This window comes from Cyrtonyx montezumae, unplaced genomic scaffold, assembly GCF_038088225.1.
Source record: "Cyrtonyx montezumae isolate F1298 unplaced genomic scaffold, pur_monq_1.0 scaffold_29, whole genome shotgun sequence".
Lineage (NCBI taxonomy): Eukaryota > Metazoa > Chordata > Aves > Galliformes > Odontophoridae > Cyrtonyx > Cyrtonyx montezumae.
Window position 1 is genome coordinate 11,285,755 of NW_027072033.1, and position 15,139 is coordinate 11,300,893.

A 15,139-nucleotide genomic window follows, 5' to 3' on the forward strand; every position below is an offset into this window, starting at 1 on the left:
TCTTGTTAAGGCTGTAAGGCTCATTAGAGACTGCATTTCTTGGTAACTTTCACTACCAGTACACCTTCCTCACTACTCTGATATTATCGAACAGACTTCTGACCAGGGGCTGCAGCCTCAGTTGGGATTAGCTGCCCCTATCAGAGAGGTTTTATGCCCTTACAAGAGTGCCACCTGAAAATCAAAAATTTCAGGGAGATCAGAAATGAATGGGCCTGCAAGACCTGTTAGGACTGCTAGTGCAAAAGACACATAAGCATGTAGTCTCAGGAAGGTGAGGCTTCAGGTAGGTAAATCCATGCAGGCAAGTATTTTGTACAGCCAAAATAAATAAAGATATCATTCCTCTGTTTTACACCAAAATCCTCTTCAGGAGGCAAGATCTAAAGTAGACTCTTCTACTTGTTGCTGGTATACCCAAACCACATAAAACCTGATCAGACACATGTGTTATGGTTCTATGAGGGGAATATGGTTCTATGATCGGGAATCGAACCTGGGCCGCGGTCGTGCAAGCACCAGCTCCTAACCACTACACCACAGCATTAACTCTTAAACTACCAATACTCCACATGATGTTATGATGTGGAATATTAATAATACAACAAAAATCATAGAACCAAAACAACATGTCAGTTTAACTTGGTCAGAAACAGAAGCTCTTATCCACAGTATTTCAGCAGTTAACATGTATTAGCTTGTTACAAGCAGCTAACATCAGCAGATAACGGACTTTTCAGTTTATCATCTTTCATATCAGGTTGTTGTCAGGTTATCCATATTTAATCAGAAGACAAACCAAAACAATGAACCAACACCAGGAAACTCAATCCAAGACGTGTGTTTCTATTCAGTGGATCTGACATAGTGTACTGAAAGATAAAGGGTAAAATCAACATCTGTTTTATTTATGCAGTCATAGAACAATGGAGGATTTAATTTCTCTCTTTTCAGGCTACAGTTTCCTACTAAATGAAATGTCCTCTTTCCTTACAAATGCAGTTGGTTCCTGTCACTAACTCTCCCCTCACTGGAGAAATGGATGAGACAGTACTGCCAGGTCATTCATTAACAGAAAAGCAAACTCACTGCATATACTAGCTATTTTCTACAGGCTTTGGATTTTTACATCAGGCTTTTGGAATTTATTAAATTCCTAAATCCCATGCAGAATACTTACAATGGCCATTCAAGCTTCTCATTCTTGACTGAATTGTAGAGGGCCTGCAAAGGGAAAGAAAGGAAATGTGATTTATTTTTACCTTTACTATTCATATGTTAATATGCTAATGACAGTTATTTAACTATACCAGCAAGTGACCTATCTCTGATTAAGAAAGAACCATACCTGTTAATGGTAACAGAGAAGTCTTGAGCAGAAATTGTTTAAGGAAAAAATAACAGAATAAAGGGTTTTAGAGCACACTCACTTTCTAGAATAGAATTATTTCACTTTTTATTTTTAAATAATCCCAAAACTTTGAAAAATTCGCACTACTAGATTCCTGCATGTCGCTATGAAATTCAAAGTCATATTTCATTCCTCCTAAAGCCAGTTAAGACTTTTTGGCCATTGATATTAATGAGGACAAGATTTCACCACATGGGCTTTCCCATAAAACCATACCAGGATAACAGCCCAAAGCCTCTGAACCCCAAAGTCACCTGAATACTTTCCCCCATTCAAAATGAATACTTTTAATTTAAGTGTAAAACAGAAAATAAACTGTAAGCAGGTTTTCTTTTTGAAGATCAATGTCTTAGACTGCTATTTGCTAATGAAGTTACTCTTTTACATTAAAGATGGAAGCTAGTAAATTTGACAACAGGGATCCACTGTTTATACCAGCCTACAATGAAAAGGGAGGGTGAATTAAGCCTGGGAAGAAATCAAGTAATTGAGATGGATTCCCTTTGAGAGAAAGGACATATATCACTTGGATAAGAGCACCTGATTTCATCTCTTCATGAGCTGATACATACAACAGATAAAAGCATGCTATTACTATACGTTAATGGAGTTGCTCAAATAGGGCACTTGACTCAAGTGAAGTATTTTGGTGTGGAATGTCCCTGATTCTCGCACTTACAATCCACATTTGTGATTTACCTTGTATACACAGATAGATTTACTCCCTCTGGCACGTAACTCCTACACAACCTTGAAATATGTTAATGTGAAGAAGAACCAAAAAGAAGCACATCAAGTACGAACAAGTCTGAAAAACACATAACTATGACATGCTCAACAGAAACATTAACATTTAAATAGTCTTAACTCTGACCCAAATAAAAAATAATTTGGAAGACTGAAGAGTTGAAAGCTAGTCTTTTGTCTTTATCACAATGGAATTTACAGTGGGAATCCCATGAACATTCTCCACTGCTCATCCTGTGTATGATCCGTTGACTCCCTTCCAAATATTACACAATCTATTTCAAGATCCTTAATATTTAGCTCTGTGAAAATCTGGCTTGCTTGAGCCATGCACAACTAGGTCAAATACACTAGAAAAACTTGCTTCATGCTGATGCTGCACATTTAGCAACTTTTAGACACTGTGTGCCATAAAAGTAGGTTTCTCAGAGCAATGGAACAGAGTACGAGTTCCATCAGGAGGAAACATCCTCCACACTGCTCACACCAGTGAAGAGGTTCCCACCACTAAAGGGTTTTCCTGCACTACTCACAGAAATATACTGAAACATTCTCAACTCTTGAGTGCTCACTGTCTATTCATCCAAATCTGCATAAGAACCTCTTATCCAAAGGCAAACAGCCATATCAAAGTGAAGGAAAGAGATTTGCTGGCACTGTTTAATATTCAGATGTGAGTTACTAAAAGATTGTAATAATACGCTGTAGGAAAAAGAAAGAACAACAAAAACCAAACCAAAACAACAACAACAAAAACTACAAAAAAAAAAAAATTAAAAAAAAACACAAATGGCTTACATTTCTCTTATCATGTGCAGCTAGCAGTCCTGAAGAATTACAAGGACTTCCATTTTTCTGCATAAGCAGAAAAGTAACACTCACTGCCTGGGGTTGCCCAATACTTCAAATTAGAAGCTACAACATTTCCAGTGATTTAATCAAAGCCTTGTTATTATTTCTGACTTGGCCTTTTTGCTCTACTATTAAAACATTTTCCTATAGTTTGAAGCCAGAAAGCTGTTTCTTAATACAAGGTAAAGAGACAATTTTTCTCCAGTTGGCTGGACAAGCTTTTGTAACTTAGCCTGCTGTCAGGTATCAGAAATGCCTCGTTGCCGAAACACCAGATTCAGTCACAATATCTGAAAACGAACACTTGCCCTGTGCAGTATTGCTTTTAATGGATTTTGCTGCTAAGGAGGTCCCTAAGGATCATTTCAGCCAAAGAGCAGGACACATAAAAGCAGAAACCCAGATTGGTGAAGGAACAACAAATGCCCCAGGCTTCTGCCTTGTAGAAAGTGGCATGTGTTTGTCTCAATCTTTATGTATGAGCCAGACTCTACTTTCCTTCTTTAGGGAATAACAGACACCAATCCAGTCATATGGCATACATTGGAAAAAGGACAGTGTCCCCCATGGAGCATCAAATACAACCTCTCAGAAAGTCTCCACTATTTGCAAAAAGGAAGAGCAAACCCCAGAAAGTACCCACAGCCCAGGCAGCTGTGTACGGAGCATGTTCACTGAGACCTTGGCGGACAGATCTCTTAAGGTATGGCAATGCTTCTGCTCTCAACTGTGACTTCTCAATCCAGCTCTCTAGCAGAGATTGCTGTGCACTGGCCACTGGATGCATAAGCCTTTTACGGCTGCTTCACATTCTTTCTCCAACACTGTTTATGCATTAGCATATCATAGAATCACAGAATCATAGGGGTTGGAAGGGACCTCTAGAAATTGAGTCCAAACCCTATTGGGCTCTCTCATGATACAAAAATTACTTTCCTTCTCCCATATTTTGCAACCATAGCAGATGTGAACAGCCCAGCACCTGCTCTGTAATTTCATGGCTGTATTCTCAAGAGTCTGATTCAGACAGCAGCTCTTTCCAGCAGACAACACTCCGGAGTATCACAGAACTGTAGGGTCTTGAAGAGACCTCTAGAGATCATCTAGTTCAACCCCCCTGCCAAAGCAGCTCCTTAGCCCAGGTTGCACAGGTGGGCATCCAGGTGGGTCTTGAACATCCCCACAGAAGGAAACTCCACCTCTCTGGGCAGTCTGTTCCAGCACTCTGATTCCTGCACTATGAAGAAGTTCCCATGCACATTTGTGTGGAACTTCCTATGTTTATTATGGCCATTTCCCCTCATCCTATTGCCAAGCACTGCTGAGAGGAGTCCAGCCTTGTCTCTGCTTCCCACTCCTTAGATATTTATAGACGTGGATCAGATCTCTTCTGAATCTTCCTTTCTCAATGCTGGACAGACACAGGTCTCAGCCTTTCCTCATAAGGGAGGTGTTCCATGCCCTTTACCAACTTTGTGGCCCACCGCTGGACTCTTTCCAGGAGATCCCTGTCTTTTTTGAACTGAATTGGACACAGTACTCCAGGTAAGGCTTCACCAGGGCAGAGCAGAGGGGGAGGATCACCTCCCTTGACCTGCAGGCCACAGCTGCTGTGCTGTGAGTCAGACTCTGCATGCAAAGTAGAGGAAGACACAACCAGGTTTGCACAGCAACAAAGATGTAAGGGAAAAAAAAAGGTACTCATCAAGATGAACTGTTCAGGTAATAAAGCCTGGCCAGTATAGCACAAGGAAATGAAGATCTCTTGGGGCACTGCATGAGCCCTTCCTTCATAAGGCCGAATAACATAGGCCAATGGGATCCTGGGGTGCATTAAGAAGAGCATGGTGCCGGCACAGGCTGCCCAGAGAGGTGGTGCAGTCTCCTTCTCTGGAGATGTTCAAGACCCGCCTGGACACCTACCTGTGCAACCTGGTCTAGGGAGCTGCTCTGGCAGGGTGGTTGGACTAGAGGTCTCTTTCAACCCCTACAATCCTGTGATTTTCTGTAATCTACACTTTACGGTCACAATTGCACATACCAAGAAAAGCTTGTTAAGACGAAAATACACCACTGGTACTTTTTTACCCTGCTTTGTGCACAAAAAGGGAAGGCAGCAGAAATGACTGCCAAGAGCAGGTAACAGGCAAAAACAAAACCAACCCTGGAGAGACAGAATCACCCAGGAATTGGCTGGGTGGTCATACTCAAGAGAACTGCAGTCAATGACTCAATGTCTAAGTGAAGACAGGTGATGAACAGTGTTCTTCAGGGACTGGTGCTGGGACCAGTGTTATTACCATTGTAGGCAAAATGGATAGTGGGATTCAATGCACTCTCAACAAGTCTGCAGACAACACCAAGCTGAGTGGTGCACTTGACATGCTAGAGGGAAGGGATGCTATCCAGAGGGACCTGGGACGGCTTGAGAGGGGGACCCATGCCAACCTCATGAAGCTCAACAAGGCCAAGTGCAAGGTCCTGCACCTGGGTCAGGGCAATCCCAAGCACAGATACAGGTTGGGAGGAGAATGGCTTGAGCAGCCCTGAGGAGAAGAATTTGGGAGCGTCAGTTGATGAAAGACAACATGAACTGGCAGTGTGCACTTGCAGCCCAGAAGGCCAACTGGATCCTGGGTTGCATCAAGAGAAGCATGACCAGCAGGTCAAGGGAGGTGATTCTGCCCCTCTACTCTGCTCCTGTGAGACCCCACTGCATTCTGTTCTGTGACCCACAACACAGGCAGGAGCACACTGAGTTGTTGAAGTGAGTCCAGAGGAGGGCCACAAAAATCAACAAAGCACTGCAGCACCTCCCCTACAAGGACAGGCTGAGAGAGCTGGGTCTTTTCATATAAGGCCTACAGGAAAGCTGAAGAGAGACTTCTTGTAAAGGGATGTAGTGACAGGATGATGGGAAATGGTTTTAAACTGGAAGAGGGCAGACACAGACTAGATACTAGGAAAAAATTCTTTACTGTGAGGGTGGTGGAACAGGTTGCCCAGAGAGGTTTTGATGCCCTCTCCCTGAAGCATTCAAGGTCAGACTGGACTACGCTTTGAGCAACCTGGTCTAGTGCGAGGTGTCCCTGCCTATAGCAGGGGGATTAGAACTAGATGATCTTAAAGGTCTCTTCCAACCCAAACCATTCTATGGTTCTACGAGATGCACCAAGTGATCTTTACTGCTCCCATCAAATGCTCAGCCAGCCAGGAGACAGAGAATGAAGCTGCAACTGTACTCCTGGAAGCTGGTCCATGCCACCCTGTAGCTACTCTCACAAGTCCTATCTGAGGATATCTCTTTCATTTTAGGCTGGTAGCAGAACGGTTGATCTCGGGCAGACAATTAAGCCCCAGACATAGAACTCCTATTCCCCAGCTTGAAACCAGAAAAGCTTGCAGGAAATGGGAAGGCGACAGCTAGGACTGGAAAAAGCAGTCTGTGCATACCTTCAAGCAAGACAAATTCAAAGCATCTCCTCCACGTCTCCTTTGTGTTCCACAGGTGATAACAGAGAGAACCACACTCCACTCCCTTCCAGCCTCCATGCTGATGTGTCTCTCTCACTCATTCAGAACCAATCCATCTACTCTACCCTGATGACTACAGCAGTCAGCCAGGCTCTGTCCAGCTCCCACCATACACCATTTACTGGAGAAGCACAAGTGAAGAAGCAGACGGTAGAGGAATGAAATAGACTGAAAAAGCAACAAACATCGAACATCACAGATGTCTATATGCAGTTCTGACAAGTGTTGTACTTAACACTCCAGTACTTTGGACCAGGGTGTCTCTCAGAGTTACTACCTTCCAACAGGTTTCAACAGAGCAAGACATGTTGCTATACGAAGATATATACAATTTGAAGGATGACCGTCTCCCTGAAATGCAAGCTGCATATAGGTCTCCATTACTTCACCATCTCCTATTCGCTAGCCTCCCCCAACATACAGATCTTTAAATTTTCTCCTCTTTCTATACATGGAACTGTAACGCCTGGTGAGATTAGTATAAGGACTCTGAACATTGAGTGCCTATAGCATGCTGCCAACTTCAAAGTCTGCTTATGCGTTTTCTCCTACTTGTCACAGGGGTACAGCAAGGATGCCAAAGCAGTACCCCAAGAAGCCCATGGATTAGTGCACAGCATGGCATGTCTTCTGATATCATTCTCAATTTTAAATTCCACTGGTTTGTACAACAAACATTCTTCTAACAAGCCAGCATACATTATTCATAAAGCAGCACAGAGCTGTTCAGCAGCATATGGATGCAATGAATGTTGTTTTGGTGTGGGTGGAGACAGGCTTGATAGAAATGTTTTAGAGAGAAGGAAAAGAGATCATTTCACCCAGGGAATTTCAAGTGCGTCACCAACTGGAGAACATTTCTAAAAGAAACTCCTCCGTTAAAAAATCTGGTTTGTGTGGAGAAGATGGGAAATGGGGGGAAGGAAAAAAAAAAAGATTGTGTCAGATGCATCATCATAAAAGGGTGCTTAGCTGGAGCTCCCAAGAGCCAAGAAATTAATGCCGTACAAGAAATGCTTCCTCCATAACCATGACACAAGGGGGTTGCTAGAAGGATTTCTCCTGTACTAGCCAGAGTGTTTCATTAATGATATTGGTAAAGGCAGCACACTGAATTATTACAAATGAACAGAAAAAAATGCTAGAGCAGTGTTTCGAGATAGTAAAGCACCCACTCTGCTTATTTCAGAAACTGTTTTACTAGACTTGTGCATTTGCAGGCAGGACAGGTACAGGCACTCTGCAATTCCATCCATGGCTTCAGGAAATCAGTGTCTGTCGGGAGATGAGATTGCTGAGCATGCTGGATCCACAGAAGACCGTGAGGTCCTCCAACTCATTTTGCCTGCAGCCCGGGTTTGAGACTACTCTCCAGAGAATAAGAAAACATCAGTTTACAACATTATTTTCACAGATTCTCTTGCTGGCCAGAGACTGTGATACCAGCCTATAATATATACCCAGAATATATCACCAAGTGAAATCTGTATTCTTACAAAGAAGTGTACATGTTCACAAAAACATTTTGTGAAAAACATTTTCCCTATTTTTTAAGGGAGATGATGTGCCCTTGGGCTGTCTGACTTCTCTGACACTGGCAAAAGGCAGATCTTACACACAGTCACCATGTTGGAGCCTTGTTCATACTGGCTAGAGCACAAGGGCATATAATACTCCCTATATTAGCAAAATAGACTTTTATGTAAGTGCAAAGGCATCAGTGAAATATGGTTCTGGGGCACAAACAGATTAGATCTGTCTTCTACCCCTGGCAGCTAAAGCAGTTATGGAAACAGCTCTTGAGTGCCATAGTTCCTTTGTACTGAGAGCAGATAATACAAAGCAGACCAGACAAAAGGGAAAATACGTCCACAGAGATATGACAAAGGATAAGTCTGCAAACCAAAATCTCTGAGATAGAGGGGACCAATATGGTACCACCATCCAGAAAAAAATCCAGCCTAGAACTGAAGACATTTTGTGAGAAGTGTACAAGTACGTAGTCATGGACTTCACTCGTTAAAAGACCTCCTTCACAATGGCACACAGAGGGAATGACTTCCAGTGATACAGCAGTATTGAAGAGCTAAAATTCAACCATAAATCAAGTCCCTAAATTGGTGACATCTGAATAAAATAGTTTGTCAAAGAACAGCAGGGGCAAAGGATCCATGGAAAGAACAGGGCTGTTCAAAATCACACATGTAATCAGTGGCATAGCCAAAAATAAGAATCTCACTTGCAATTCTGTCTGCAATAAATGTTACAGCCTGTATTAGGGACAGAAGGGGGAACACAGACAAGCAGAATAAACCCATGCAAGCTTATAATCCTATCAGCTGAGCAGGTACCACTGATGGGCAAGGAAGGAACCTTCTCACCCCTCCATAAAACAGTCTTTACAGGTTATAGGTACTTCAGAGATACAACTATCTTAATATAAAATAAGGTCAGAGAACCACAAACAAAATAAAACCTGCAATAGACTTCAAATTGCTTGAGCTAGAAGCTCAAGTGGCTTTACCCCTCGCCACAACCTTCTGTGCTCAGCACTCAGGAGGGAGACATGGGAGAAAAAGAGGGATGATCACAGTGATCACCACTGCAACAGAAGCTATTGGTGTCAGACATCACCCCTGGGAGAAATTCTCCACTCTGAGGACATTACACCATGTGTACACAGTGGACACTAAGACTGGGACAGGAAGCAGAGAGGTACAGAGATTAAGTGGCTCACTGACTGCCAATGACTCCCATAGACAGAAACTTAATGTACAGAAAACCTCCCAGCAAATACACTAGAATTATTCCAGTACCTAATCTCAGAACTGTAGGGGTTGGAAGGCACCTCTAGAGATCATCAAGTCCAATCCCTAATGTGAAAGCGTTTGCCAAGAACAGGGTACTAGGGCACCTGCAAGATCCTTCCCTTTGGCATGTGCCAAGGTGGCAGTATTTAAGTAGGAGACACAGCATCAGCAACAGATCAAGAATGATGGCCATGCTATTCCTCTGCCATAACCTTTACCATTACATTGTTTCTTAGTTATGGTGAATATGTCTCTCAAAACAGAAATTCCTAAAACAAAACTGAATAAAATATCAATTACTTCTGTTTGCATCACTCTGACTAAGGCTCTGAAGTTAAGCCTCTGAAATACCACATAACTTGTAATCTGGTGGAGTGTGATCTGCCAGGAACTCTTGTACAGCATAAGGATGTTTTTGTGATAGCAGAGGAGGTTTATCTCAGTACAGATAGAGGATTTAGAGAAGGGACAGTACAGGGAGATATGTGTGTGTGCCTGCCTCTTTTTATGCACACAGACTCAAGACATGGTTAAACACATTTATCTGTCCTGAAATATTTCAGCCTCATTCAGCACACTTCAACAAATGACTGTATCTTTTAATCCCAAGCAGAATCAATTTGCAGAAGGAATATGCAGAAGCATATTTAGTCACTGCATAAAGTTCATTTAATGCTTAGAATCACTGAGTATCTTTGGGAGGGAGACAGGTATTAAAGCCTGAGGTACCTCTCAAGAGTGATGGAATAAGAAAAGAAGTGATACTGTGTAAAGTGAGGGGTTGTTCATCTAGGAAACAAAGAACTGTGCCGGTCAAGGAAATACTGAACGAAACCACTGTAGCAGCTGGGCATAGCCTATGTCACTGACTGACAGGCAATCATGTATTCCTATAAGCACAAGTGATGTGTTCCAAACAAATACTTGATGGCAATGTTTAATCATGCATGCAAGTGAGATAATGTTTTTATCTAGCATCCAAACCTACTATAACACAGAGCTGCAGAGAAAGAGCAAAAACTACTCTTCTTCAGAAAATTATTCCCATTAGATAGATAATAGCAAGGACATTGCTTGCTAACTCAGTCTCCTTTCCTGAAGCTCCAATTAGTATTCAGTAGCAAGTTTTCACTGCTTACTACTGCACCAAGCTCAATGACAGGGCATTCCTCTAAAAGCTGACCACTATCACCACACACGTCAGATCTTTTCCACTTTCAGTCTCTCCTCAAGCCCAGATATCTTTCTGAGTTGACAGTAACTCTTTGATCATTGCAGGTTATCCAGAGCCCTTAATTCCTGCAGAGCATAACCTTTTAAACATCGTCACCTCCATTCTTAGCAAAATTCACAGCGAAACACTATAAATATTAATTATTTACCTTGCTTTCTTTAGTAGAAAACTCAGAAGAGTTGGAGATTTTCATAGATTTTGACCGATGGGATTGCCGCCAGAGGGATTCTTCTCGGGAGTATTTCACTGAACCTGTGGCTCTCACTCGGACTTTGCTGGTGCTCTGAACACTGTTAACTCCAATCATTTCCAATAGTGATGGGATAGGATGGGGAAGAAGAAAGCTAATGCCAATTCCCAATCTCCTGCAGAGGAATTGGAAAAGATCGCGTCTGGAGAGCCCAGGCTCAAGCAATCAGTGTTTGCCTAAGTGCACTAGGCTGTTTCCTCCAGCATCTTCAGGCACACTGTTTGGAGCCAGCCTGATTGTTCCAGGCATTGCTCACGTCACTGGATAGGGGAAAAAAAAAAAAAAAAAGGAAGGAAGGAAAGAAAAAGGATGACAGAAACTCCACCCCTGCTCCACTCCCCTCTCCAGCACAGACACCCCCTTCATACACACACCAGCGGCGAGAGGGAGAGAGGAGGAGAGAAAGATGCTGGAACAAATGCCAGCATACCAAGCAAGAGATTCATTTTCAGTTCACACAGCCACACTTCCCTGCCTGCAACAGCCTGCCATGCTCATTACTGCCTGAAATAACAAAGGACACTGCAGGACCTGCCAGCTACAGGCTTTTGGGTGCTAGAAATACTGATGGGTTCCCAAAGCACTGGAGGAACAAGTGAAAGCCCACAGCATTGTAATGAAGTCTGGGAACCACACAAGCCCCATAGAGATGCCCCCATCACATCCATCCTTTGTGAATTTGTTCAACAACCCAAAGCATTCTTAATCCTTGGCCAGGGCCTCTCACTCTAACAGGGGCTGGGGGAAAAAGAGATGATTTCCCCATGGAGACAAGGAGCAAGACTGCAAGCAGGCAGCTGCCAGTCCAGCTCTTCCCCTGAAATTACTGGCAGCTGCAAGCACACTGTTCTGCTAGAAAAGCATATCCTTCAGTGGCCAATCCTGATCATGAGCTGCACCTTGCTCCTCCCCAACAGGAACCCCACATGACCTTGTGGCTATGGGGCAATTACCAGCATCCATGTGTGCAGCTGGCATGCTCAAACCCCTAATTGGGTCATACATGCTTTCAGGATGCAGAGCTTTGCTCTCCCAGGCATGGGACAAGGGGAAGCCAGCACCAATTGCAGCCAGTGCTGTTACCAGGGTGGATGTGCTATACACGGGAAAAGAGAGATGTTTACCTTGATGTTGTAAAAGCACCATCATTTCTGACTCCTGGAGACCCAGAGTGCAGCAGACTGCACATTGCCATGGCAACATCCTACAGTAAGAGAGAACTAACTCTACTATGCTCAGCATGGGCTCACAGCAGCTGATGGACACATGCTGGGACAGGTGGAGCAGCTCTTACAAGTGCCGAGGCAGGAGCAGACAAATGGGACATCATCCGAACTCTAGAGGGGGAAGCAGCTTGTTGAAAAGGCAGCATGAGGAACCAGGATGGAGGACAGCATGGACACCTCACCCCAGCTAACACTGGGTTTGGCAACCTGGATCATGAGAGGCAAGGCCAGGCCAGAAACAGGGTTACAGGTCTGGAGGACCCCAGAGCATGTTGTTCCACCAGAAGACACCTACAACCACATGCTCAAGTTCTTTGGAAAAGCCAACAAAGACTCCTCTCTTCCTGTACTCTCCCCAGTGAATCAGCACTATGTCCCAAGAAGCCAGGCCTTACATTCATCATGTGGCACACCCACATGCCAGTGATGACCACAGCAAAGGACAAGAGGCCTCTGCCCAGGCACAAACACCTCACAATGAACCACATTTGCCAGCTAGGGCCTCCTGCCCAAGTCCCACTCAGAGTCAGAAGAACCACATAAAGGCTTGCTTGTGCTGCAGCACCCAGGACTAAATAAGCAGATGAACTGAGTGGGTGTTTTACCTAGTTACACTTTCCCAGCATTCTGCAATCAGGCCTGAGTGGACAAATGACTAGGTAGCCACATTATGTTCGTAGATGTGTTTTTGCTTGTAGAAGACACCACTCTCTCCCCAGCATACACCAGCAGTCACTCTGCTCACACTACACCAGGGATGCTATAAACACAAATGCTGACTACAGATCATGATTACTGTGGACAATGCTCACTGAAGGAGGGAACAAGGAATCAAAATATCAGCACTTCTTGAGAGATTTCTGATTCTTCATAGGTGCAGCCTTTGTTCTACTAGACTACCACCATCTCCATTTACATTTCCATGACAGTCTGATCTAGAAAGGCCATTCCCATCTCACACATAAGCATTGCAATGCAGATGAGCTCCATCCATTCTACACAAACTGACCTTCCAAGGAAGGCAACAGAAGACCCTTCTACTCTGGAAACATCAACTGCATGCTCAAAGCTACTTGCACCACTTCCCAGAAAGCATTTAATGTTGCTTAACCCAACTGAATTTACCCACTGCTAGAGCAAAAGCTTTTTAAAGAAAATCTCCCTAGTGGAAATACACTGCAATCAAACAGCTCCGTAAGAGCTAAGCAGCAGGTTCCGACAGGTACTACATAAATGGCCACAAATCACTCCCTAACCTACCAACCCCCTGTCTAAGCAGAATATTCTACTCTCAGATTTATAAGGCCACCTCCCCTAAGCATCTGAGATAATTATATTCCTTAAATACCACATGCAGATCTAGGCCAATACGCAATTTGTAGAGCATTTTTATTATTAAATACAAGCTAGACTGAAACACTGAAACACTTACCTTCCCTTGCTTACAAAAACAACCCCTAAGCTGCAGTTTGCTATCCAGTATTCTCCAAGCTAAGGTTAGCAGGATGGGAACCTAAATTTACAGGGGATCAGATCTGGTTCAGCTGTAAACAAGAAGTGGTCCAAAACATAAAAGGGAGACAGGGTGCCTCCTGTTCTTTTTGTTTTTTTATCACCCCAAGACAAAGCATGGAAAACACTTGTCAGCTTACACTCTTCAACAGAGAGAGCTCCTTGAGATCATGCTTTTGAAGCCTTTTGTATCTTTAACCTAGGAATTCCGTCATTCTGTCAGGGTTCCTAATTTTCATCTGTAAATTTTAATACAGTCACATAGTCCTGACTAAAAAAGTAGAACTGTGTACACAGTAATTGCTTTTCCTCTAGGGAAAGACCACTCCTGAACACTGAAGAAGTCTCACCATTTTAGAAATTATCAAGCACACAGGATTGATCTGTGTCTGTAACTGAGCAACAGGGATTTCTGAGGGAGGGAGAAAAGAAATGGGTTGTTAATGTAAAGGTGGATAGAAGTAATTTCTTTAAGGATGGATTGTTATGTCTGTGCGATACCAGCAAAAAAAATTAAACCTGTCTGCACAAGTGGAATCTCCAGTTGAGGCAAGAAACCACGATCTTCTATTAGATCAGAGAGGTGATTAGCTGAGGAGCAGAGCAGAGATGCTTGGTTGGCAGTGAGCCAGAACAGCATGGTGACACCACCTGGATGACCTAGAGGACAGTGATCCTATTCATGGAAACTTTCTAACAGCATCTCTAAGGTGCAAACCATAAGCTTGAAGATTAATTTGAAACTCTGGGCTAAAGCAAATGAAGGTGGAGTAGGGGCTGGGAGGCAAATTCTCTTCTTCCCATCCCACTTATTTTTCAAAGCTACGAAAAAGCTTTTCACCTGTCACAGGCACTGTAGCAGACTACATCAACCATATAAGTAACAGGCAGATGCGCCAACTTACTGTGCAATAAACGCTTTCCCATCTTTTCCTTCCACCAGTCAGATTTCCCTGACAGGCCAAATTTACTCAGTCCTTACTCTGTCCTCTTAATGTTACTCAACAAATCAAAAACAAAAGAAAAGCCATGGAATTCAATCAATCCTCGTGATCAACTGCTTTGAAATCGGCACAGCCGGAGCTGCAGTGGCTGACTGAGGTACAGGGCGGGTTTTCGGGAGGTTCCTGTCTCACGGGAACCGAGTGAGAGCGGCCAGACCCTTAGGCTGTTCTCACCAGAGGCTGATGAGGTGTAGGTGTTGCCAGGGTTTCAGCACCCTCGCCCACACACCTCAGCTGAATAGGGCTCAGGGAGGGCAGCGAAGTGTCACTACCCACTATTTGTTTGTGTTTATATGTATATATATATATATCTTTTAATTATCATTATTTATTTATTTTTAAGTTATTACTATTCATATCTCTATATATATTATTATAAGCTATTTTTATTTATTTATTTACTTTCAATTTTTCATTTATTTGTTTTTATTCTTTTGTGTTCCATGGTCTCTACTAGACAGAGGGCTTGCCTTAAAAAGGCTGTGGCGACCCAGACAGAAGGTCTGCCTAGAAGCGTGGCTACACAGGTCTCTGGTTGCAAGGAGTGCCAGAGCCTGCT

The 15,139-nt window shown here is 43.3% G+C and overlaps 1 protein-coding gene across 6 annotated transcripts in view; it reads right to left on the reverse strand.

Moving 5' to 3' along the window:
* PSD3 (pleckstrin and Sec7 domain containing 3) overlaps positions 1–15,139 on the reverse strand; it is a 123,595-nt gene that overhangs the window by 36,403 nt on the left and 72,053 nt on the right. For 5 of the 6 annotated variants that reach the window (XM_065740704.1, XM_065740703.1, XM_065740702.1 and 2 more), the window contains one exon: positions 1,181–1,224. In XM_065740704.1, coding sequence (XP_065596776.1) covers positions 1,181–1,224 — 44 coding nt within the window. Of the gene's footprint in view, positions 1–1,180; positions 1,225–10,736; positions 11,112–15,139 lie in introns of those variants that run through there. The other variant, XM_065740706.1, reaches the window with a different exon arrangement.